This window comes from Siniperca chuatsi, linkage group LG8, assembly GCF_020085105.1.
Source record: "Siniperca chuatsi isolate FFG_IHB_CAS linkage group LG8, ASM2008510v1, whole genome shotgun sequence".
In the NCBI taxonomy this organism is placed as follows: Eukaryota; Metazoa; Chordata; class Actinopteri; order Centrarchiformes; family Sinipercidae; genus Siniperca; species Siniperca chuatsi.
Genome location: NC_058049.1, coordinates 8,198,985 through 8,216,578, shown reverse-complemented (window position 1 = coordinate 8,216,578; position 17,594 = coordinate 8,198,985). Strand labels below are relative to the sequence as shown.

General features: G+C 38.0%; 1 protein-coding gene across 10 annotated transcripts in view; it reads right to left on the bottom strand.

The window, feature by feature from the left end:
- Window positions 1-9,081: 9,081 nt before the first annotated feature.
- lingo2 (leucine rich repeat and Ig domain containing 2) overlaps window positions 9,082-17,594 on the bottom strand; it is a 215,139-nt gene continuing 206,626 nt past the window's right edge. For all 10 annotated transcript variants that reach the window (XM_044205720.1, XM_044205723.1, XM_044205719.1 and 7 more), the window contains one exon: window positions 9,082-12,040. In XM_044205720.1, coding sequence (XP_044061655.1) covers window positions 10,187-12,028 — 1,842 coding nt within the window. In that variant the 5' untranslated portion in view covers window positions 12,029-12,040 and the 3' untranslated portion in view covers window positions 9,082-10,186. The remainder of the gene's footprint in view (window positions 12,041-17,594) is intronic.

The window sequence follows — 17,594 nt, the reverse complement described above, 5'->3', positions numbered from 1 at the left end:
GCACTAACATAAGACTCCAAGCTTTCTGAAGTTCAAATGACTCACTCATTCATGTGTGGGGCTTAGAGTGGTTGAAGTCGAGGGTTGATGAAGTAAATTAAATGCAAACAGAAAGTTGTTGACAGTTTGAGGTGCTTGAGGTGAGGATATTGAGGGCACTGACAGTGATCAACGGCAGATGATGTTGGGCAGGAGCAGGGCTGAAGACTTTGCACCATCTGGACTGTTGTGGATTTCACAAAAGCAATTTGCAAGCACTGTTTGAACGTAAATGGTAGCAGCATCATGTTTCAGAAATTATTATCACTCATAAATTGCAGATACATTTGTGAGTCCTACAGGGCTTTTGTGTACTCATGCATGATTCACAAGTGTAGCATTTGTTTGATTAGTGAAAAGTGTCAAAATTAAATAAAAGAGGAAATAATCTCACGTTGCAAATCGCATATTGCAAATTTGGTAAAACTGGCCCCCGAACCAGAGGGAATCAGGGGTCCTGATAAGGTGGGGATGATGCTAGTTTAGTGTGTGTGAATGGCAGGAGTAATTTGGACCACAGGAAGAATCGCATGTGGTGGGTGATTCAGAGGCCCGTTTCACCAAAGTCGCCACATGCAAGATGCGATCTGCAACAGGTGATAATTACCTCTCCTATTGATTTTGACATGTTAAACTAATTAAAAAGCAACACCTTACTGTACTTGCAGCCCTTGCATGAGCATGCGAGAGCCCTCTAAGACTCAGAAACATGTTGTTGACACAATTTTGCGATCGCCGTATATTTGCAGTGCTCACAAATTGCTTTTGTGTAATGGGCCCCAGGTTGGCAGTAGAGACCCGTCCATTACCACTAACAATACTGCAGTGATGCCAACTCGGACAGCGAGGAGCCTGGGTGTGAACCTTGGCGACGAGCTGCAGTTCTCACCAAACATTGCAACATCTGGAGGATCTGCACAATGTGTGTACACTTGCTTATCTAGCTGCTTATCATCCCCAGTGAGGACTACTGAAACTCCCTCTTTGTTGGAATCCCTGTGTCTGCCATCAGATCTCTGCAGCTAGTCCAGATTGCTCCTGCCTGTCTGGTGTTCAACCTCCCCAAGTTCTCCCACACTAATTCTCCTCTCTGTTCACTACACTAGCTTCCTGTTGCAGTTTGCATCCAGTTCAAGACTCTGATGCTGGCCTACAGGGCACTGAAGGGAACTGCTTCTTCCTACAGTACCTCCAAGCCAAGCTCAAACCCTACACTCCAGCTCAGGCTTTGTGCTCCTATGCCTCTGGATGACTGCCTACCCTTTGGTTGCTCATCTCTGTTCTGGCCCCATAGAAGTTAAATGAACTCCGCATTGAAGTCAGAACAGCAGAGTCACCGCCCATCTTCCGCTGCAGGCTGAAAACCCACCTTTTCAGAAACACCACCTACACACCATGCTAGCACTTACTAACATCTTTTCTCCTTAAAAACTGTGAGTCAAAATCTAGCTTTTGTTCCTGTTATTGTAAGTTGCTTTGGACAAAAGCATCTCCTAAACTAATGTAATGGGTTTTAGATTATCAATGGCAAGGTGAAATGAGGACTCCTTAACTTCTCCTTATAGCAAAAGGTTTAAAATTGTCTTGTATATGTTAACCATTACATTTGGAAGTGACTAATAATGCTAATATAGAGAAAGGAGAACATAAGTGAATTTGCTAACACAATAAAATTGTAAAGAGATAGATCTTGACTGATGCTAATGCAGTGATAATGATCCACTAATGTAACCATAATAGCAGTATCCTCTTAAGCAGCAAAGTTACAAAGTAGTAAGCAGTTATTTAAAATATCCCAAGGCATCTATTGAAAGTAAGGGATGAGAAAGGTGCTAAAGGGAAGGGCAGCCAGATTTCACTGGATGATGGAGACCATATAGTGTGTGGGAAGGAGACAGAGTGCAAAGAGAAGGTGTTGATGACTTATGTTCGGTAGGCAGAGTTCCTTTAAGGATACCAGAATGTTGTAGTCATGATCTCTGTTTGGTTTAACTGTGTGCTTTGTTGCAGATTGTTGGCAGATTCTTCAAGGTCTGAGAGCAGCTAATGAGTGTGACATGAGGGAAGTAGCAGAGTAGGGAGTCGGAACTTGAATGGACAGTGTATGGGACAGAGTACGAGAAAAAGGGTTTAAGAAGGGGAATAGATATGTTATGCAGAAGAAAAAATGGGCAGGGATATGGGAGGATACAGTTCATGTTAGGATTGTGTTTCCAACATCTACATCCGATGACACTTGGATATATAGAAAGCAATTCAGACAGAGATGTTCAAGGTGTATTATGACTTCTTTTGCAACCTGTTTATTTACCCCAAACACCCAATGGTACTGTATGTATAGACATGGGTGTAGTGTGTATCATTCATGAATTGGCCTCATAAGGTCTCAGGATGACCAAAACGTTTTTGCTCAAATTGCAACATTTTACTCACACAGATATGTCTTTGCCTCAATTTGTGCCACCCAGAGCAAATACATGCCTGTTTGCATCTAATCCTGTCTTGTCTATATTGGCTTTTTATGCAATCATGCCACCTCTAAAATATGATTCACGTTCAGTCTAAACACACCTTTACAATTATTTGAAAGTGTGTCCCACAAAAGACCAGCAACACAAGCCTCATGCAATAAAAGTTTCATATTCTTATTCTAAACTTCTCTTATTTTTTTCCCATGAGGCTTGTTCCAAGTTGGATTGAGCCAGCCCGTTGGACAAACTTATCGTAAATTGCTCATTTCAACCTGATGAATGAAACGTGTTCATTAAATTGGATCATTAGCATAAACAATGCTTCACTCACAAAAGTTTCACTCAAGAGTTAACAAGAAGAACTTCACACCACGAAGCTTAAAGTCCGGCTGTAAGAAATCAGCAGACAAAAACAGAAAAAAGCAGTAATGTCTGTAATTGTACACTTTCCAACAATGTGTCAGTAGTGTCATTAGAGCAGTGCCGTACTGTGGCAGAAAATGAAAGACGGGAATGGTTTGACATGAGCAAGCAAAGTGGTCCATGACTTACAGGCAGTCAAGGGGACGTGGCAGTCATGCAGATACTAGATGAGAGAATATTAGCCTATAAAGCACGAGACAACTAAAAATACTGATCTGTTAAGTACTAATTGTTAACAATATGATGACATTAACACATTTAATTTCTATATCAACACCTTGGTCTTTCATTAGCTTCATCTGACACAAATGACTTTGTCCTGAATGTGAAGTTGGTGATTCATTTCAGATGAATTAAATGTAACTAGTTAGTGGCCTGCAAATGTATATATCATCTTTTTGTGGGTCACAACTAATTTCCTTGGTTTTCTTTTAGGTTTTTTTTCCCTCATTTCAATTTACTTGGTCTGGTGTTACTGAGACTTCAGAATATCAGCTTACGTGATATCATGAAACATGAACATGGACTTTTTAAGGCCACTTTTAATTACCTTGGTTCCACAGAGAGTGTCTGGCAGAATCTATGTTCTAATTAAATCATGTGCAGGTATTCAAAGCATGATATGCCTCTCGGCTGGAGTAACTGCACCATTAGAACTAAAGCTAGACCAATTATCTATACTGTACCTTCCTCTGAAAACCTCAGTAGATAAATGCTTATGTGACATTTAAGCATTTATGAGGACGAATGTGAGAGACTGTTTAAGGGCTGAACCTTGATAGAGATCAAATCACACTTGGATTCAAGATGTGAGAAAGACGCCTGCCCACACCTTTAAATATGATCCCATCTGCTCTGCTTCAGCCGTGTATTTGCATTGTTTAATAAATCATCAAAATATACTGCTGGTAATAAAATGCTTTATATAACATTCATACTTGGGGCTGATGGTGCCACTTCAACAGAATAAGCAGAATAAATAATTATTTTATTTCACCGAGAAGAAATATTGCTTTCACTTCTGGAGGGGAGGAATGTTAAACTTTCCATCTCTTTGCTCCAATTTATGGGTCCATTCGTCATTAAACAATTACATAGGCAAAGAATTCAATTTCCCTCCCCTCATTTCTTCTTTCATGACCATGTTTCCCAGAAAGGGCAAAAACATAATTACAGAATGCAGCAACACGAAATATCGACTGTTGGCTTACAGGAGAGCATTCGTTGTGAATTGTGAAGGCGTTTTTGTTGCTAATAATGTTTTCTCCTCTATTATCCAGGAGACGTTTTTCACTGCTACATTGTAGTGTGAGAGAAGTTTATATTTAAAAAGAAGAGAATAGCTCTTTTTAAATCCTATAAATCTACCTTTGTTTTGTGAGCAAAGACAAAAGAAGCTGTCTTAACTTGCAGATCAACAATGATGAGATGTACAGGAGGCAGTGTGTGTAGATGCCTTTTAACAAGTGCCAAAGAATTGGAGCATTGTGTGTTGTCTTTCACTAGAAGCTAGCGTTTTATGATATGTCACTGAATGTTTGAATGTGTGTACACCATACATAGCAGCACATTCATGTCTTCCTCTTTTGCAGCCAGCCACAATTTTTGGACGTCGGGTTGGAACTGGAGTCGGCTCACATGGGAGCTCATTTGGCAGACCGGCCTGTCACCGGGGAGCGTATGAAAGCTAAACCTAATGAAAGCACACACAGCCAAAACCTGCTGGCTAACATCTGCCCCAGACTTCAGCTACAACCAGCTCCACTCTCGTCAAAGCAAAACCACACAGCTCCTGTTTGCTAAGCTTTCTTCTTCTTACTTGAGATGCAGGTCTATATGATCTTTTATGTGTTGCATGGGCTCTGTGGCCAGTGGGGCTTGGAAATCTATCAAAAACGTCATGTGTAATTTCAAAACTACAGGGATCTCAGTGAGCAAATGTGGACTTTTTTTCTTCCTGGGAGTTTTGTATATTTACACAGACTACAGAGATAAACATAAACCCTCCTCATCCATAGCTGACATTTTATTTAATGAGACAGATTATTCATTCATTCTTTCACAGCCAATCTACCATTTTCATGCGATCTTCTGCAGTAGGTGTATGTGTGGGGGGGAACACTTTGTTTGTTTTGTGTCCTTACAGCGTCTTAAAGGATTCCTTTGAGGTACTGAAGGAAGCTTCTCTGAGTATTCACAAGACATCTACTACTGTTGCTGATGATGTAGAAATACTGTGAGTCTGCTAGTGTTGGAGCTCTAGGGATAGCGATGTCTTTCATTCCCTCGATTCGTCCCCTGCTATAGTCCAGAGTCAAATATCTCAACAAAAATTGGATTGACTGTGTAAGTTCTACACAGACATTCGTGGCACATCTACTGGTCGGACTGGCACAAAATCTGGCAAAGACGTTTATGATTTTCATCTAACGCCACCAGCACATTGACATTTTTGTTTTCTTGTAAATTAATCCACTATTAGATGGATTGTCATAAAATCTGGTACAGACATTAATCTAGTGCCATCACTAGGCCAATATTTTAATTTGTCCAATATTTTGGTTTATCACCAGATACCTGCCAAAGTAATAACTTTCCCATCAAGCCCAGCTGTACTTGTCTTTAGTGCTGATAAGCTAGCATTAGCTGACACTCTAAACTAAGATGGTGAACATAGTAAAACATTAAACTTGCTGAACCAGGTGAGCATGTGAGCATTTAGCTCAAAGCCTTACTGTGTCTAAGTATAACTTCATGGAGCTACTAGAGTGGCTGTAAATTCTTAGTCTTGTTTTCTTCTTCTTAGTTGAATTTCATATTTATAGTCATGTATGCTTTTGGTTTTAGTGGTATTTAGTTTTTAAAAGAAAATCACAATATACTGTATACCAGTGGTTCCCAAACTGGGGAGCTAGGGAGCGTTTGACTCTACTTTTCACGTGTAAAAACTCAGTACATTGTGACTTACTGTTTTGATGACTTATCACAAAGAACAACATAACATACAATGTGATCAATCATTCAAAAAAAGCTTTGGAACCACTGATATACAATATAATTTGAAATATACACAAACATTATGTTCTTCATTCTTGAATAGCAAAATGCTTCTAGCATCTATGTCGATCCTTTTGCGGCCACTTCATTAATGATAGCTGCTTTTTATGAAGGCAGAGGAACAAAAAGGAAGAAAATTACCATTAGTTTGTAGTGATTCTTGGTTATTCATTAAATGAGTCAAAGAGTTTTGAAGTGTCTGACCTTTCAGTATTTCATCTTAGATTTTAATGACTGAAGTATATATGATCTATTTGATTGATTGAGAATGGTGATAGTGATATGTCAGACTTTTTTCTGTGCAGTTTGAGCCAAGAACTGTTCTATTTTCATAGAAACTGCATTAGTCATTTTAGGCTGAGAGACTCCCATCTGCTTTGCAAAATTATCCTCACTAATTAGTCTGAAAATAAGAGTGGTCAGATCAGTCAATAACTGATAAGAGGGGGACAAACAGCCACACAGCGCTAACAGCTTTTCAGATGAAATCCAAATGCACCAGTCCAATCAAACTGCAGTCAATTAGTATAAAGAGCATAACACGAAAGGATTATTCTGAATATCACCGTGGAAATGCAATTTACACAGACTCAAAAATCCAACAGCTTTGTACACACCTCAAGACCCAGAATAATGTCAGTCTATTCCAGCTGTCAGAATTCTTTTGAAACACATCTGAGTTACTGCAGAAACAGGTTGGCAATGTAACCATTACTGAAAATGATTACTTATCTTTGGTAAGTGTGCATGTAAACACAATCAGTATGTTTTCCTATACAGATGGATGTCAATTTTATAACTCTTTCCCATAATTTAAGATGATAGGCTGACATTTACATCTTTTAATTAGAAAAAGTACCACCATGGTGGGGAGAATATTTCTTTTAGTACTATTTGGGACATACAATGTACATGAGTGCCACTCTAGCAACCAAAGACCTCATTATAGAAGAAGAGAGAAAGGAGGTTCTACTTTAGGGGCCTCATTTGTACAGGAATGCAAAGTTGTTCTCACAGGTTCAGTGAGGAAAACATTTTTCATGTAATTTGACTAAATGAACATTCTGGATGTGGGCATTGCTGACCTACAAAGTTAACCTTGTTTCTTTTGTATTTTTGGAGGACCTGTATCATTTGGTGCTCTGATTTCTGAAGCAGCTCAGGGGACTGCAGGCTCAGAAACCAAAGATACTCTGTGGCTTTTAATGAGACTGTACAAATGAGGGACAGCATAAGAGATACATGCTTTGGGGAAAAAAAGTGAAAAAGAAGCCAGTTGTTAATGTCAGCAGAAAGCAATTACTGTATATCATCACTACAGTCCTTAAGCAAGTATTTCTTTATGTATTAACACGACATCTTTAGATCATAATCCGTTAATCAGCAGTTGAAGCGGAGGAGTTTATATACTGCAGTTTAAAATACATTTCAAGTCAATGGGTGCACAATTCATTTTGAGGAACAATACAACAAACAGTGATGGGAGTAATGATGGTCTACATTAGCAGTAGCCCAAGATTGTGCATATTTTAAGAAATATGGGGATATTTTCTCAAAAATCTTACTTTTGTTACATGACAATTGCTAACAGAAAATTTCATAAACCTCAAAGAATTGTGGAATATTATTATTTTTTATTATTATATGTGTTAAATAAAAATTCCATACATGAAGATTTGCTCCAAGTAAACTGAAAATGCACTGTTAAAAGAAGTGCTTTTCCCCACAGTATCATCAGGTTTATAGCAAAAGCTAAATGATCAAAAGCTAACTATTGTTTTCTTTTGTGGTCCAGTTTCAATAAGCACGTATTTCTTTTGTACACAATGAGAACTTGTTAGAAATACATTGTAAATTTAATACAAAATTCCACTAGTAAAGGATGTGGTCAGAACCTGGTCAATTTTAAAAAGAGGATGACCGCACACTAAGCTTCAGTGGTTGTATTGCATCATCTACATTTTGACCACATTTGGTCTTTTTCAAGGCAAGTTTAACACAAGTGTCAACAGCCTTATATACTGTGTACATACACCACCTGTTGGCAATCTACAATCAGTGACAACATCATCAAGCAGTCACTGGAGTTTAATGTGTGGTCATCTTCTTTTAAGAATTTAACACTGCCATGACCAGCACTTAACTTTTGATGTGCATTCACCAGACAACTCGTGCTGTTTCAGAAAGTTGTCAAAGCATAAAGTTAAGAATAGCTTCTAGTACAGTTTTAGTTTCCTTGATTGTTTCACCCAGAACTTTAGAGAACTTACCGTTTATAGTTTTCAAAATATTTTTAGAGAAAACTGTAATGTAATTATGAGTAATACGCTGAAATATGATGGTAACCATTCAACAATCAATATCAGCATACAAAAATAATGCTGACTTGTACTCATGTACCCAGTATGTAAGTCAGAACATATCACTGGGTGGTTCACCAAAGTTTGTGAGAGGTCATTACTGATTTAACTGCCAAAGCATAAATCAATTTAATGGTTATTGGGTAACATTTTGTTTTTTGAGAAATTGTAGCATAATATACAATTTTACTGGAGCTGTTACCTATGACAACTAGGCCTAGTATATTTATGGTAACTGAAGTGAAATGTAATGGGAAAGATGTTTGTAATTTAGCTGTGATTTCAATATATTTGTACAGCACAGTAAATGCTTGATAAATTACTGTTATGTATTGTCATGGGATTGTCCAAATGATTAATATTAGCATTTAGTAATACTTCAACACAGTTTTCTAACACATTATGGTTATCAAAGTGAATTAATTGTATAGTGGAGTATTACAGCTGTGCATCACTGTACCATGTTAGTATCTTTTAAGATATTGCTAATTATAAGTACAGTATGTAAGTAATAACATAGCTTGTATTTTTTTTATAAAGTTTCATGTCGTACCAACTGGATATGTCACTTTGCACGTGTTTCTGTAGACTTAAAGATTAAGTTTGATTGTTGCAATGTTAATAGAATAATGTTGTTTACTTAATACTCAGAAGAAGACTGTGATGTCCATCAGTGAGGCTGAAGAGAAGAACATTTCATTATGTATTAGCCATTTAGTCAGACTCATTGGTACAAATACATCTTCATTTATTTCACATACATTTTTTTTTAACTTTTACTTTGAAGTTTTCACAATCTAAATGATTCAACAACAAAATGAGGAACTACCACAACAAAGTCCAAATTTCCTACTGGGGAAAATTATGCAAATGTCACTGTAGTAAAATTGACACATGTATTTTGCCAGCCAGTAAAGGTACAGTTAAAGTAATAAAAAGAGACAAAAATGGGACAAAAAGGTGGTTCATGTAGGTACTTTGACCAATACTGGGTTATCTTTATCATGATCCAAGTTTTATGTTAGATCCTGAACAGTGTTTGAGGACTGATTTTTGCAAAATGCACATTTTTCATAAATACAATCTTTTTTCTTCTATTTTCATTGATAAATAATATATATTTGTTAATATCTAGGAGTCAATTGGGGGAGCAGGGACAGATAATCACCCACAGAAGCCCTTCCTGAATCCATGGAAACTTAAAGTCTGAAGAATGTTGTTGCTGAACATACGGGGTATATCAATGTTGGCTAATGCATCCCACGAATATTGCTATGAATAGTTCTTTTGAATGAATATGTACATACATGTACATAATGAAGCATTAGGTACACATATGCAACGTATTGAACATAGGAAATTATGGTCTGTTTCATTGATTTGTTCAGTGAATAAGCATGGCGCAAGACTAAACAAAGAAGGTTAATAGCTTAGATACAAATTTCTACTGTACATGGTTCAGCAGAGTCTGTAGATCCAACCCAAAACTGAAATGTCCTTTTTGGGTATATAAATTTCAAAAAGCTGATAAATGACACCTATACCCTTCAGGTCCCCATGGAGGCAATAGTTTTCACTCCTCATCCACGCTGAAGAAGTTGCCCAATGGCAATTATGTAAGTGGATGTCGTATTACGATTTTCGGTATTTGAAACACAGTATCCAAGCGTTATGTCAAGATCCAGTGATTCAAGGTACTGCTCATCTTGTTATGATGCCTCAAACGTTTTCACTACCACTCCCTCTGCAGCAGTGAGTTCAGTAGTCCGATTTTCAAAAAAATACATTGTACTTTAGGAATTTCCAAAATCCAGAATCTTGGTTCTATATAGGAAGTCACATCATTTTCATGTTAAAACGACGAGGACCAGCTTGTCCCTCTGCCGAGTCAACGTTAGTGCCGTTAGACTTTGACCGAGGCACATATTCAACATCAATGTTGTTTTTATGTTTTCCTTTCCCTCTGCTCCAAACAAAAAGAAGCAGGAAACAAAACAAGACCACTCCCAGGAATGTGAAACAACCCATAGCTGTTGACACTAAAATAGTCTTTAGGTCTAAACCGAGGGTCACACCAGCCGTCCCATTGGCAGTAGTATTGCTGGGATCTGTGTAGTACTGGGTTCTGTTAGCGTACAGCGATCCCAGACTTTTCACCGCCAATGAAGTCATCAGGGTGTCATTCCCAGCAGTGTTGGAGGCAAGGCAAAGGTACACGCCGCTGTCTTGTACCTCTGCTGACTTGATCTCCAGTGTACCATTGTTGTGGACGGTAACTCGACCATGGTTCCTACTTGTCAGAACTCGTCGACGTGGGGACAACCAGGACACAATGGGCCTTGGTGTCCCCTCAGCACTGCAGGGCAACATCGCCTGCTGACCCTCATCCACAGTGATCGTTTGAGTTTTATTCTCACGAATTTTTGGCTTGGTACATGTCACATAATAAGACAGGAGAGTCTCCTTAAACTCCTTAAAAGGCCTGCCACGAATACCTTCAGGTGTGCTGCACTCCGGCTGTGAATCCCCAAAGAAGATGGAGTGCCTTTTCTGTAGGATCCACATGAGACGACAGTCGCACACCAAGGGGTTGTTGTCAATCAGAAGAACCTCCAGAGCCTCAGGAGACTGAAAAACACCCTTCTCCAGTGTATCCAGTCGGTTGTGAGAGACATTGAGGACTTTGAGCCCCCGCAGGCCCTGGAAGGCATACGGTTCAATGGTGGTTAGCTGAGCTCCAACCAGATGGAGCTCTTGAAGCCGAACCAGTTCCATCAGCATCCCCCCTTCAATGTGCCTAATGCGGTTGTAGGACATGTTGAGGTGTGTCAGGTAGGGCAGATGCTTCAGGGCTTGGTAAGGGAATGAGGACAAGTTGGTGTTGGTTATGAACAGGGTGGTCAGGTTTAGGCCATGCAGGGTATTGGCTGGCACATGGTCTAGTGAAGGCCAATTATCAATTTCTAAATTCCGCAGCCGGAACAGCTTTTTGAATGAGTAAGGATGCAAAGTGCTGATGCTGAGGTATCGTAGATGGAGGCTGACCAGGTTGTGTAGGTGGGAAAGGGCTTCAGTGGGTACAACTGTAAGGTTGCACCTTTCTAAGGTTAGCATCTCCAGGCTTAAAAGTCCACTGAATGCACGGTGAGAAATGTAAACCAGATCATTGTCACCCACTTCCAAAAACTTTAGATTGTGCAGGTCCTGGAACATGTAATCCAGGAGGATCACAATCTTGTTGTCACTTATATCTAGTCGGGTAAGATTTGTTAAGCCTGTGAAGACGCCCAGAGGAATGAGTTTGATACGATTGCTCTTGAGACTGAGCAAGTGCATGTTAAACAGGGCATTGAAAGCTCCAGGCTCAACATAACTGATAATATTTCCACTGAGATCAAGTTCCTCAAGCCCAGGAAAGGCAACAAAGTCATCAGGGTTGATCATTGTCAGCTTGTTCTTACTCAGGTCAAGGATCCTGGTCTCTGTTGGGATGCCGTCCGGGATGCTGGGCATGCGCTTGCGGTGACAGACAACTGCCTTGCTCTGCGCCGAACACTCGCAGCGTGAAGGACATCCCAGGGAAGAACCCACAAAGACAGCCACGAGGGCCAGTCCCAGGAATGGTTGCCAGCATGAGACGGCCGTGTGCAGCATGACTTTGCTTATACAGTCGACCATTCTGTCACGGCTCTGCAAGAAAGAGAGAAAGGAAGAGGTTAGTTAGTTACTCAGGATGGACCTTGTGGTAGCTGTGTTCCTGTAGAATTAGTTAATATTACAAATAATATAGCAGGGAAAAAATTGCCTCAGGTGCCTTTACTGGTATTGTATAGTATAACAACAGATTGGATGGACCTCGCTGCACATAAATGTCTCATTCTTGCTATCCTCTTGCAATCTCGTTATTTATTCAAATACAGGCAAGTTGAACATTGGGCTCCAAATGGGATCCAAATTTTGGTTGGGCATCTCCTAGTGCTTGAATTTATCTTCCTTTTTCCACCATCAGTTGTATCTGTCTGCTGTCTTTTTTCCCTTTCATCCGCAGGATACTGATCAAGGCACAATAGTGCTGGTTAAAAGGCTTCCCTGGTGAGTGTTTGCAGTTACTTTGATTTTCACCAAAATCACAATAACTGTTAAAAGTGCAGCTTCTTCTTTTAGAAGAGTTAGATAGTGTTTACTGCAAATCCAAGCCAGAAGAACAGATCAGGGTAACTTAGTATGTTCCGAGCTAACTTGTTGCATCTCTACTTGACATGGTTTGTTTTTTCACACATATTCTCTGTCTCTGTTTGTTATCTGATAATAAAAAAAAAAAAAACACACGGCACCCTATTTCCTGGAAGAAACAACCCCAAACAGGATCAAATGGCAGAATGAAAGAAATCCATCATGAAACATATGCTTGGCAATTTATGCAGTTCATGATAAAGTGTGACCAAACCCAATCAACAAGTAAAAATTGTTGAAGGGCATTATTCAGTGTTGGAAGAATATTATGATTGTGATTACAAGCATTACCACAAAGGTTGCAAAAGCCAATAAACAAATGTCTCATGTTTAATATTTTTTAATCCAATTTAGAAATTAATTCAAATAGTATGCAAACAAATGGTGGATGTAGTTATTCTGGGAATTGTACCATCTCCATTCAAATAAACCCAATGGCAAATGAAAGTCAGCCTGACAGATAGATCACCTCACAAGTAATTTACAATTAATAAAAAGGAATTCTTATTTCTACTTTCTCCACTTTTGTGGTCAAAAAGATTGTGATCGACCCACTTTATTTTAAGTGATCTTGTTACATAATTTACATACATAAATTAGATGAGAAATAACAGGTATTTTTGTACACATGGCTCACATATACATAAATTTTCATGTAGCCTCTGCAAAACTTGAATACACGAGTTTCTGAGAGACCTCTATGTCATCAACAAGGTCAATAAATACCTGAAAAACCAAAATTGTATACAACCTGGTACATATTAACTGCCCTCTAGTGGATTATCAGTGCAATGGCAAAGTAGTCCTTATTTACCAAATTCAAGATGACTACCTACTTGTTGAGACTCACATGACTTACCAAGCTACTTATTTTTGCAAATTTCAAGAAAGTTATGGTAAGATTAAAATTTGTATTTTTAACATTTTTAGATGAACTGTGTATCAAATATGACACAGTAGGTATTTCATGCAATTTGTCTGTACATCCCTAAATCATCATTGTTGTGCATTTCATAATGTTTTTATAGTTTTAATGGCATACAGTCTTTTAATTTTTTAATTGAACCAATTACAGATTCAATTATATCTTTATAAGACATTTAGAGTGGAAATTGGGGTACATATATATATATATATGACATTTCCTGTCATAATTGTGGCAACACCAGATTCTCGTTAGCAAGTGGAAAAGTAAAAAGTGAAAAGGAAAGTGTAAAGGCGAGGTGGACAAAAACAGAATTTGATAATTTTTGTATAGTATAGAACAACAAAACAAGCACAAGGGACACAACACAACTGATACAGAACTATAAATCTGATTTAGAAAGCTATATGCAGATGCAATATGGTAAGAAAGATTAATTAAAAAAAACACTATACAATAAATTGAAATTAGAAAGTTATATATGTTGCAATACTCATACTCAATACTCAATACTAGGTCAGCGTACATAAATGTCTCTTATGTGCATTGGTGTAATATATGGGCAAAAACTGATTTTAACCAATAGTACAGATTCCTTAGGATTGTGGGATAGTGATAGATATACATTATATAGTAATATGCTGAAGTGACAAATAAAATAGATTAAAATACAATAGATCAAAATGCATAATGCATGTGTGTATTACTGTATATCTGTATAATGTAAATATAGTATATACATGCAAATAATACATACTATACTTAAGATAAATAAATAAATGCAATGAAAAATATATATTTTTGTTTCTAAAAGAAAAAACAAACCCAGTTCAGATAAATAAATTGCCATAAAAGCCAGATGTATCACTTATGATAAAAAAACAAAAAAATCATATATGCAAATTAAAACTGAACAATATTTTTTTGTATTCTGTCAAACAGTTCAATAAACACCTCAATTTTAAAAACACAATTATTTCATGTGTCAGGCTTTAGAGGGTTAAAACACAACCTGGTCCATCTTAAATCTATTTGCTATACAGGTTTTTCATCCATAGGTCAAATCATATACATCATATAAGCACCTACTCATACATATCACATAAGCACATGAAGATGAGCAAATATGACTTAAATACACTGCTTGCCACAAACAGACTGGATGACAGGTTGCAAGGATTACAAACCATCCCTGCTTCATTTGGTGTGTCATGGGCTGTACTAAATGTAACCAATGAGAGTTATAATCTGAATTTCTCCCCAGGCTCTTAATATGCTAACAGTTTATGGTGTAAAGAATATGATGGCATATCTATCTAAGGAGAAATATTATGTAAACCTAAGAAATCAATTCCAATGGCCCAAATAAGGAAAATCTGAAGCTCAAAATGCCAAATACCAAGCACTCATCTGTCAGCTCCAAATGACACAATTCAAAACTTCACACACAACATAAAGTGCAACACTGTGCACAATAAAACTCGACATGTAACTGTTTTCATACATTTACAATTCCAAATTATTATTGTTTTCTACCAAAATGCAGGCACCATGTTGATGTGATCTTAACAAACCAAAAAGGGCAAGTGCAATTGGTTAAATGAGTCATTGGATATTTCCATTTATTTCTATTTCTGTCACACAGCATCTAGATGGTGATGTACTGATCTCAGGATATATGATTAAGTACAAATGTATGACTTTTAAGACCTTTTTAATACCTCTAAAAGGAAAAAATAATACCATTACAGTGGCAAAAGAAATCGACAAACAAGACTACAATTCACACCGTTATTGAGTTTTATTGAATTTGAATAACTGAAATATTCAGTACACATTAGCTAACATGATCCCTGTCAGTGTTTTACTATTATATACAGTATGATGTTTTTGGATTAATATTTCTGCTGCATTAATGTGTTTGTTTCATTTTACTGCTGTAGATGTTTAAGGATGTACTAATTTTAACTACTTTATATACTGCTGGGTAGTTTAATCTACAGCAATACATCATTTTCTATAAGATCATCACATTGTAGCGTCGCTGTCCTGCGAGAACCACGTATCTCTAAAAAGTCAACTTTTCATGAGGTCAGAAAAACAGCCCTGTTCTCAGCTCTGTGACGATGCATTAATCCAAGGGGGGTTTTAAATGGTCTATTTAGATTAAGAAGTAAGAGACTTGGGGTGCACGGTGGCAGAGCGGCTACAGCTCCTGCCTCCCAATAAGGAGATCGTGGGTTCGTGGGTTCGATTCCCGGACCGGACCAACATCACACAATCTCTCTGGGTGGAGTCTGCATGTCGTTACCGTGGGTTCTCTCCGGGTTCTCCGGCTTCCTCCCACCGTCCAAAGACATGCATGTGTAGGTTAATTGATAACTCTAAATTGCCCGTATTGAATGAATGTGTGAGTGAATGGTTGTCTGTCCTTGTCTGTGTCTGTGTTCGCCCTGCGACGAGTTGGCCACTGTCCAGGGTGTGCCCTGCCTAAGGCCCGAAGTCACTGCGATAGGCTCCAGTCACCAAGCGGTAGAAAATGGATGGATGGAAGTAAGAGACTTTTCTCAACCCATAAAGGAACACTTCATCCTTCAGTTTATCACATTCAAAATCACCACATGTGGAGATACATGGTTTTCACTGGACAGGATGGGTATGAGAAACTTTCATCTGAAAAGTAACTAAAGCTGTCAGACAAATGTAGTGGAATAAAAAGTATTATATTTGACGTTGAGATGTAGCAGAGTAAAAATAGAAAGCAGCATGAAAAGAAAAGACTCAACTAAAGTAGAAGTACCTCAAATTTACAATACTTCAGTAAATGTACTTAGTTACATTCCACCACTGTAGAACGGACAAAGTCGCAGTAGACAAATCATCTCTAGTATGTAAAGCTACAGCCAAACTACCAGCAGCAGCGTACAACTCGATGGGCATAGTACTTTATCGAGTGCTAACATAGCGCTTGTGCTTTTCAGATTTCATGTGAGAATCCGTGCTTACCATTGTTCCAAGTTTTAATGTTTTGCGACAAAGTTCACTTTGCGCCATGTACGAATCGCTGGAACTTGTTATTAAATTTGCATTTAACCGTGGCTGAGCCTGCATTGCTTTCTCGCAGCGTTGCGTTCACATGCGAATCACAGCCTGTACACAAGGCGTACTACCGTAGAAACCATACAAAGAAATAGATATTAGACGTTGCGGAAATTGTCATTGTGAAATATAAAATACCGGTAAAATAAAACCTAAAAACTGAAGAAAACAACTAGAAACGCTCATTCATTCTGCCCCAGATCGAATTAATGCCTCCCCTCCTACAATTCCAGACATAAAGACATTTTTAGACCTTAAATATCAAAAACTAAATTTTAGACATTTTAAGACTTTTTAAGGATCTGCGGGGACCCTGCTGATCTTCTACAGTATTCATGTTTGACATATTTGGCCTATTTTTTTATGTTGTTTTTTTAATATGTAAATGTAAATACTTTATTTTTTCATGGCAGCTATGTGTACCAGTTACTGATATTCACAGATTTTTCCTTTTTTGTGTCTTTACTTTCCCTTGCCTCCAGTTTGCTATAAAGCTTTATTGCTACAGTTAGTGGGCACCATATGGCTGGCTCTCAATTGCTGCTGACTTGAAAAACATTGCCAAATGTGCACTGGCCTGTTTAAGTGTTCAACAGCTTTCTAATAGTTTATTGTGTTGATATTTTGTATTTTATTTTCGGCAGTATAGTTTCTATACAGCTGTTCGTGTTAACCCAAAATGAAAAATACTTACATTCAGTAGTCAGGTATTGAAAAAAAAATATAGATACAGAAAGTAGTGAATTGGCAATATTATCAAAAAAAGTAAGAAATACCCAATCCTAGTATTCAGTACAATATTCAATAGATTAAGTCAATAATTGTGTTCATCAAACATTTCTAGATACACATGGCTAACGTGACTGTGACACACATACAGACACACACATCTTTGTACAGGAGATTTTCTCATGTCCTTGTGTTTCTGCAGATTCTTCCCACGTAATAACCACTTGCACACACACACACACACACACACACACACAC